At 52.2% G+C, this 8,382-nt stretch overlaps 4 protein-coding genes across 4 annotated transcripts; 3 read left to right on the top strand and 1 right to left on the bottom strand.

Annotated features, from left to right (window-relative positions):
- Positions 1-154: 154 nt before the first annotated feature.
- On the top strand, positions 155-1,074 carry VTP21DRAFT_8454 (uncharacterized protein; the record flags this gene model as incomplete). Its single annotated transcript, XM_069399306.1, has 4 exons — positions 155-418; positions 494-512; positions 580-735; positions 812-1,074. The coding sequence occupies 4 exons, from the start codon at positions 155-157 to the stop codon at positions 1,072-1,074; spliced, it is 702 nt and encodes a 233-aa protein (XP_069254736.1).
- A 125-nt stretch (positions 1,075-1,199) lies between these two features.
- Positions 1,200-1,465, top strand: VTP21DRAFT_8453 (uncharacterized protein; the record flags this gene model as incomplete). Its single annotated transcript, XM_069399305.1, has 2 exons — positions 1,200-1,214; positions 1,271-1,465. 2 exons carry the CDS (start codon positions 1,200-1,202, stop codon positions 1,463-1,465), a joined length of 210 nt encoding a protein of 69 aa, XP_069254735.1.
- Positions 1,466-1,849: 384 nt separating this feature from the next.
- On the bottom strand, positions 1,850-4,161 carry VTP21DRAFT_8452 (uncharacterized protein; the record flags this gene model as incomplete). The annotated part of the gene is made up of 6 exons (XM_069399304.1): positions 1,850-2,449; positions 2,521-2,657; positions 2,733-2,997; positions 3,060-3,446; positions 3,506-3,847; positions 3,928-4,161. 6 exons carry the CDS (start codon positions 4,159-4,161, stop codon positions 1,850-1,852), a joined length of 1,965 nt encoding a protein of 654 aa, XP_069254734.1.
- A 719-nt stretch (positions 4,162-4,880) lies between these two features.
- VTP21DRAFT_8451 (uncharacterized protein) lies at positions 4,881-8,092 on the top strand (the record flags this gene model as incomplete). The annotated part of the gene is made up of 6 exons (XM_069399303.1): positions 4,881-5,085; positions 5,280-5,498; positions 5,568-5,859; positions 5,932-6,471; positions 6,538-6,970; positions 7,034-8,092. The coding sequence occupies 6 exons, from the start codon at positions 4,881-4,883 to the stop codon at positions 8,090-8,092; spliced, it is 2,748 nt and encodes a 915-aa protein (XP_069254733.1).
- Positions 8,093-8,382: the final 290 nt, after the last annotated feature.

Genomic DNA, 8,382 nt, shown 5'->3' with positions numbered 1-8,382 from the left:
CGGCAACAGCACCACCCTGTCCATCAGCGCATTGCCTCGGGATGACATCTTCCGCCAATCGGCCTCCCTCTTCCTCATCGTCGCCCTCGGCGGCTACACCTTCTACTTCCTCTTCGCCAGCATCTCGTACTTCTTCTTCTACGATCGCGAGCTCATGAAGCATCCCAAGTTCCTGAAGGGCCAGGTGAGGAAGGAGATTGCCCTGGCCTGCTCCTCCATCCCATTCCTGTCGCTGTACACCGTGCCGTGGTTCCTGTTCGAGGTGCGGGGCTACTCCAAGCTGTACACCAACGTCGACGACTACGGGTGGCCGTACCTGCTCTTCTCGGTGTTTGCCTTCCTCGCCTTCACGGACTTCTGCATCTACTGGATCCACCGCGCGCTGCACCACCGCCTGCTGTATGCCCGCTTCCACAAGGTAAGCCCGAGAGCGTCTTCGCGCGCCGGCTCACTTATTAACCATCCTCTCTTGCTGCTCCATGATCCGCCATAGCCCCACCATCGCTGGCTCGGTACGCTCATTCATGCAAACCCTAAATTACCGCATCGGGAACCTAATTTGCTCTTCCTTTTTGGTAGTGCCGACCCCCTTTGCCTCGCACGCGTTCCACCCGCTCGACGGCTACTCGCAGTCGGTGCCGTACCACCTGTTTGTGTACCTGGTGCCGATGCACCGCTACCTGTATCTGTTCATGTTCGTCTTCGTCAACTTCTGGACCATCCTGATCCACGACGGTACGTGCCGCCTCTTCCCGCCCAGCCTCTGGCCGCGCGCGGCTGCTAACCTCTCCCTCTCTCCCTCCCCCTCTAGGCGAGCTTCTCACCAACAATCCCGTGATCAACTCGAGCGCGCACCACACCATCCACCACCTCTACTTCAACTACAACTACGGCCAGTACAGCACGCTGTGGGACCGCATCGGGAAAAGCCACCGCTCGCCCCCCTACAAGCAGACGGAGAGCCAGCTGCTCAATCTCTGGTCGAAGCAGGTGGCGGAGATCGAGGCAAGCCAGGAATACGACCCAAGCGACGTGTATCTCGAGAAGGCGGGCGAGGCAAAGAAGGATCTCTAAGTGGGCCGGCTCGCCTCCGCTTCCTCCTTCCCTTCTCTTTTCTTCATCTCCTTCCTCTCGCGTGCTCTCTTTCTCTCTCTCTCTCTCGCTTCCATATACACACCCCTCATTCTTAGCTCTGTGCTATGAAATTAGAAAATGTATGTTGTTTGTTGTTTCTTTTTTGGCTTCTTGTTCTACACCAACTAGCTTTTAGACTAACCTTTTTCCGCTGCGGCGATTATCTGCTTGGCGCGGTGGGTGGGGTGGGCCATGCCTCGATCACCTGGTCCCGTACGGCCTTTCCTACTGGGATGGGCCATGCCAGCCGGTAGTTGCATTCCACCCTCACTATACCTCCCAGTTGAAGGTGGCAGGGATATCTATATATCTAGCTATATATATCTTCTAGTTGTTGTTTGTATTATAATATCCTCTATGTTTATCCCCTCCCCCCCTTTGCTTCTTGTTCTCCATCCTCCTCACTAACCTATATCCCCTCTGAATAAACCTTTTGTTTTTATTCCAGTCGTAGAGAAGAAGTAGGTGCATTTGAAATCTATATACAGTATACATCCACCTCCAAAATGGAGAAAAAAGAGGCAATACGCGTGCGCCAAAATAAAAAAAAACAAGAGAGGTGTTGTAATAAAACCGGGGAGGGCTACACTATATACTAGAAAAAAAAAAAAAGAATAAGGGACGAAAAAGAAAAAGGATTCTCTTATATGCTTGGAAATCGAAGGTGCCAAGAAATTCAAAACCTGTCCGTCACGGCTAGCTTTCGAGGGCGGCATCAGAGGCCCTCCGCTCTACTCTCGGTGCGACGGGTGGATTGCTCTACACTTTCATCTTCACTTGCCGCGTCAAGCTCTCTGTCGGTGGTCGAGCTGGACGGGCTGGACATTGTCGCGGCTCTAGCATTCTCATCCTCCAACTTCACCCCGGCCGGGACAACTCCAGGTGACACTCGGCGCCGTATGCCACCCAGGACTAGGAGAGTCGCATCCAGCCGGCCCTCCAAACTTCCACTGAACACCCTTGGGCCACCCCTAGCCCGCCCGTGGGGCCTCCCATTGAGGACTCTCGCCCCCACCGGGCTTACTATTCTCCTCTTTCCGATGTATTCGACTATCTCGACCGGACTCCCCTTCCGATCCCGTCTTACGGTCGATTTCCTCGCCACCAATCCCTTGGGCTCTTCGCTGCCCTTGAATGGGTGGAGCAGGTAGATCGTGAGGAATACAACAAACACAAAGCCCCATCCGCCCGCAATGATCCCAAAAACGATAAACGGTCCCGTGGACAGTACAAATCCGCCGGTGTCGTTGAGCATGGCGACAAACACGGACGTCCACAGAATACAGGTGTACGAAAATGTGCGCCAAAAATTGACCTAAAAGGAGGGAGAATTTCTAAATGGAGGCGCGCCGTGGAAGAGGGGCCATGGCTTTGCCATAGGGTTACCTTGTCGACATAGCAGGGCCGCACCTTGATATTATAACACACCATGGTTAGGAGGATGGTGATGGACAAGACGCCGCGAAGACGCGTCTGCATTTGATTGTGTTGAATAAGCAGGAAATCGATCATCAGCATTAGGGCTACCAACACCAACCAAGGACATCCCTCGTTAGACCTTTGCTCTTGTTCAGAACGACCAGCGGTGAAACCCTTACCCATATTCTTTAAAAATGCCACTCCCATCGTCTTGAATTCGATCTCGCCCACCACCGGCTCCGGCTCGTAGGACGTCACAAACACGGTCATCAGAACGTAGGCAAGTGCATAGCCGAGCAGCGAGCACCAGAGGTAGGTGGGCTGGTGGATGTCGTGGGCGTGGCATGGAAGCTGCTGGAGAATCTCCTTGTTCTCCAAGAGGTTCTGTGACTGACAGGCTGCGGACGAAACAAAGCTATTTAGAATGGGGATGTAAAGAAGATTCTGCAGATACGGGGTTAGCTGCTTGGCCACAGGAACACAAGCTCATATTCGCGCGTTTATACCACTACGGGGATAAAGTAGTAGGCCCATTGCACCGGTATACTATAGACTCTCCACAAATTGTAGCAGTGGATGAAGGCCGCCACCAGCACCGCGACACAAGTCCCCGTGAACGTGGTCCAGAGCTCGAATTTGTACCATGTGGAGGAGCGTAGTCGTGGGATCAGGCCTGCAACGTGCAGGATGGTGGTGACCATCTCCTGAAAGTGGTCTCCCTCGGGCGTGGATTGAAGCCCCTCGTTGTCCAGGAGATCTCGCAGGGGAAACCCAAGAAGCTGTATAAACTCGAAAACCAGGATTACAATCTGGATCCAATTGGACCAGAGGTTTGGCCGAAAGCTCGGGTAGGCCGTTTTACTGAGCGCCTGGACTCTGGGATCGTCCCGTAGCTAATATGGAAAACCACATTGAGGTCTCGGTCAAAACCTTCTCCGGGCAAAATGCCTACCAGCTCTTTCCGGTGTAGATAATAAAACCTCTGGCGCACGATCAAAAAGAAATTAATGGCAGAAATGAACAAAAAGGTCCCTCCGGCTACGGCCTGAGCCTTGGTTTTCGGCTCGATGCCAGCCCCGTATAGGCCAACGAGTAGCACAACGATGCCACTCAAAAAGACTAGGACTAGCGTCCACGACGCAAGGTGAAGCCACCGCCACTGAATCGTTGCGCGGTGCTTAGAGCTCTCCTGCATGATACGCTTTCGCGTATGGCTCCCCCAAAAGGCAAAAAACAGATCGTTCACCGGGAGGTGGGTAAAGGATGAGAGTTGCCACTTGACATTTTCGACGAGCTATCACGATAAAGAGATAGCCTTAATACTTGACAAGCCGATTTCTCAACCGAAAAAAAAGGACACAACCGACGACCTACCTGATCCATTTCCTTCACTTGCGCTAGAAACCGCTCACTTCGTTCTTGATGCGATTTCTTCCGATACTGGGTTACCCAATAATAAAATATGAAACAGAAAGTGATGCCAAATATCAAGGCGAAGAAGACGGCGATGGCAATATGATCCGTATTTGAGGTCTCGAGCGCGTCATTGCTGTCGATTCGGACCTTATCCGAGAACTCGGAGGTCGAGGGAAATCGGGTCTCATTCATCGTATCGAAAGTTTCTTCGTTTGTGCGATCTCTGAATGTGTTGGAAGAGGCGACAGATTAAATACTCATACACACGGATGTAAGCGAGCAATCAACTAAGTTGCAATCTCTAGGCAAGGATTGGCCAAGAGCAGCGTCAATGCAGGAAAACAAAGATACTAGAAAATCATACAAAATGAGCGAAACAGATGGGTAAATGGGAGGACGCTGAATCCCTTGGACTTTTAATTGGCGATCCAATGTGAAGAGTTCGACGATGAATACGCGTAATAAAACAAATAAACCATGTTTGGTGTTGTGGGACGTTGGGAGCATCCTAAATGGGTCTTAAATTGTATACAGAATGGGAATATATCGCGTTTTTACGCGTTCCGAGCTCCCCTCAAATCAATAAAGCCCCCATCTAGGCCAACCTGTCCCCTCCTAGTAAGCTCTCGGCCCTTGATGTCATCCCCTTAACCCCTTTTAAATAGGCTATTCCATCTTTACACTCGCCTAATCATGCTACTGGAACAGTGAAGCGTTTAATTTCGACAAAAAAATGGCCTGGGTTCCACGTGACGTGCTGCGCCGCTTTTGCTTTTCGCTTTCGAGGGTTCACTTTTCTCTTGTCCGGAACACTTTGACGACACGCCCTCACACAAACATTTTATTTTTTTCTCTTGTTTTAACTTCCAACCCTCATAAAAAATAATATATAAAAAAAACCTCATCAAGAAATGACATCTGTTGAGCCTCGCTCGGGCAAGCCCACATCACACAAACTGCAAGAATCAGAGGAGTTACGCCAGCTGCGTCAATTGCATGGTGGGAAGCTCGCGACGCTGCAGGAGTTATTTCCAGAATGGACAGACGAGGATCTGCTGTTTGCTGTACAAGAGGCCGGCGGGGATTTGGAAATAACCATTGCACGAATTAGCGAAGGTGAGTCGCTGCCGCTTCTTTTTATTATGCGAATGCTTTTGGTTGTCGCGGATATCCGACAATGGCCATGATCGGTTCATTTTGGCCGCTCTGCAATGATTTATTCATCTACTTCTAATCTTCCGCTCTGTTCCCATCGATTCCCCCCCCCTATTATCCTCTTCTCTCCTTGTTCACCATTTTATTTTTTCTAGGACATGCTAATCAGTGGGGCGAGGTCAAATCGAAAAAAACGAAGAGGGAAACAGTAAAGTCGAAGCCAATTTCCGCTCCTGCACCACGTAGCGCTGGAACAGCCCCCGGCGCTGCTGCTGCACGTGGTGGCATGGCAAAGGGTATAGGGGGAGATCGCGGTGGCCGGGGCCGAGGCAAATCTTCTGCTGGTGGAAAGCCTAGATCAAGCACCGGTCCATGTAAGTCTCCATTGCGACCGTGGTTTGACCAATCTTTGGCTAATGTTGGTTCTGCTGTTTCGATCGTAGCCGGAAAATCGCCGAATCTTTCCCAGGAAGATGCACAAAACAAGGGCAAATCAATTACTGCAAGCGCATGGAAGGAAGTGACGACGGCGGGCGACGGGTGGGGCGAATTACCTGCTGGTACTGGCACAGACGGATGGGGCGTATCTACGAATACCCCCGCACCACAGGTGTCACAATCGATATCCTCTTCAACACCGAAACAACCACAACCGCAACCACAGAAACAACAGCAGGCAGCACCCGTCTCTAAACCCGCTTCTTCCTCTAAACCATCATGGGCTGACATTGTGAAGTAAGTGACTCTAAAAGTGTACCCATCGCCACTCAATGGCTTCATTTGGCTCATCCCCCTCCAACCTCCTAGGCCCGCTGCCAAACCTGCCCCGGCGGAGCCGACTTCAACACAAGCAGCGGGGGCCAAAGCCGGCGCATTGAAAGCAGATAAACATGGCACATCAAAAGACCTTACCCCCAATGCTGGTTCACTGGGTGATCAACGCCATTCAGCTGCAGAATCAACCCTTCTACAACCCACCGATACCGCATCCCAACCCCTTCCTTCCGAAAAGATCACTGCAGACAAACGAACCGACGAGCACCTGGCCGAACCCGTCCCCGTAGAACGGAAGACGGACTCGACCCCTTCAGTGGGGGGACAAGCAGCTGCGCCCCAAAATAATCTCAATTCGGCGGCCACCGCCACTATATCATCACCAGGCTTGAAGAGTCAGTCGCCCATTCGCCGGGTGAAAAAGGACGAGCCTGTCGTTATGCCAAGCTATGCAAGCCTACAGTTTGTGTCTACGTTGGACCGTGTTGGCGTTCAATTTGGAAGCCTGCGCGTATCCGATAATGAGAACGCTGAAGCGGAAAAGCTAGCCACCCCCGGGGATGCTGCGGAAAAGTAAGTGGGGTCTCTCCTACCCCGTGAGGAGCTTGAGAATTAAGCATCCTGATTGCATTCTCCTAGGCCTGCCATCCAACCCGATACCGACGCAAAAGCTACCCTCCCTGAACAACAGGAAATCAATCGTCAGCAACCGCCGGAATCCATGCCTCCCGGCCTCAATGCCCTCCCTCAACAACCACAGCAGCCAATCTCTAACCTCGCCAACCGATTTCCAGGTGCTGCCCCACCAGGGGTTACCTCGACCGCCGTTCCCGGTGGATTGGCCAACGCCGCCCTGTCTGGCCAGTCTTTCGTTAAGGAGCAGCAACAGCAGCAACCTCTGGCTGGAGTTACAGCGACTACGGCCAGCCCTTACCACTTGGGCATGGACCCTATGAGCTACTTGCCCAATCAAGCGGCACAGTTTGGAAGCTTCGGAATGGGAGGCATGACCTCGCTACCTAGCGAGTTGGCCAGTGTATATGGCACGGAGGCTCAGCGAGCGGTTTTAATGGTATATGGGCTTTTCAGCTGCTATGTGGTCCTTGTAGGCTAATATTTCTCGTTCCTTTCCCAGGGCGGCTACTATCACAATGACCCCCAATCTCTCCAGGCTTCGGGGTTGAATGCATACCAACAGCGCGACGCCAAACATGCACAAGACACCACCGCTCAAGCCACCTCCCAGGCTGGCACCACTCCTCCTGTCACGCAGCAGCCTCAGCAACAGCAATTGCCCCAGCAACAGCAGCAGCAGCAGCAACAGCAACAACAGCAACAGGCTTACCCTGGACTTACTGGCATGCCCTATTATCCGCACTACTATTTTATGCCAAACCAATTCAGCTACCAGCAGTCGGGATATGGGCAGCCGTTGATGAATAAGAACATGTACCCCATGTACGGGGCCGGAGCTGGCGGACACGGTGGGCACCAGGCCAACAAGCCCGCGGGAATGGGTGCAGCCGGAACGCCTAGCTATGGATCGACTGGTTCCCCCTACACCGCATCGGCACAGCCCCATCACCATCACCATTACTCGCAGACGGCGACGGGGATGGGAGCCTATGGAAGCGAAGGTCAGGGTCTACATGCCGGACTCCCCGGAATGGGAATCTATGACGCGTATCAAAAATCCTACGGAATACCACAGCAGCAACAACAGCACCAGCAGCAGCAACAACAGCAGCAGCAGCAGCCATCGCAGCAAGGAAGCCAGCAGGCAGGACAGCAGGGCTTCCTGTCGGATAACCTGCAGAGCCACTCGCAAGCAAGCAAGGTGGACTCTGCGCAAGCTTACGGGAAATCTCCTTATGGAGGTGAGAAACTTGGGCAAGGCGGTCAAGCATCGCAGCAGAGCCAAACTCAGCCCTCGCAGCCGCAGTCAGGCGGGCCGCAGCAGCATCAGCAAGCACCCGCTCACCAACAGCATCCCGCCACCTCTTATTATGGACAACATGCGGCTGCTACCATGTTTCCCTACGGACAGCAAAATGTGGCTGGCGGATACCATCTCGGCGGAGGACAGCAGGGTGGGGGTGTTGGCCAGACAGGCGGGCAGGGCCAGCAAGGCTACCACCCATCGCATTTGCACCAGTCTGGCGGCCGGAACCAGCCATTTTGGAACCAGTCCTAATGGACCCCATCCCTTCGTGAGTATGCTCGCAACGACATCCTCTCCTTTCTCTTGAACAAGGAACGTTATTTTTCTTTTTGTCTTTTTTTTTCTTTCTTCTGTGTAAACCTTGTCTCCCACACCTTGTTCTTGTACAGAGAATCCTTCCACACACACAAAAAAATCACAAAATGAACTCTTATATAAATATATATTCAATGGGATTTTTTTCTTTTTTTTTTTCTACTAACAATTATTTTATTTCTGTTCAATTCTTGGGTTTCCTCAATGTTTTTTTTTTCTTTCTTTCC

This window comes from Calcarisporiella thermophila, assembly GCF_041956535.1.
Source record: "Calcarisporiella thermophila strain CBS 279.70 unplaced genomic scaffold VTP21scaffold_4, whole genome shotgun sequence".
NCBI classification, from domain to species: Eukaryota; Fungi; Calcarisporiellomycota; class Calcarisporiellomycetes; order Calcarisporiellales; family Calcarisporiellaceae; genus Calcarisporiella; species Calcarisporiella thermophila.
This window is presented reverse-complemented; position numbering and strand designations above follow the sequence as displayed.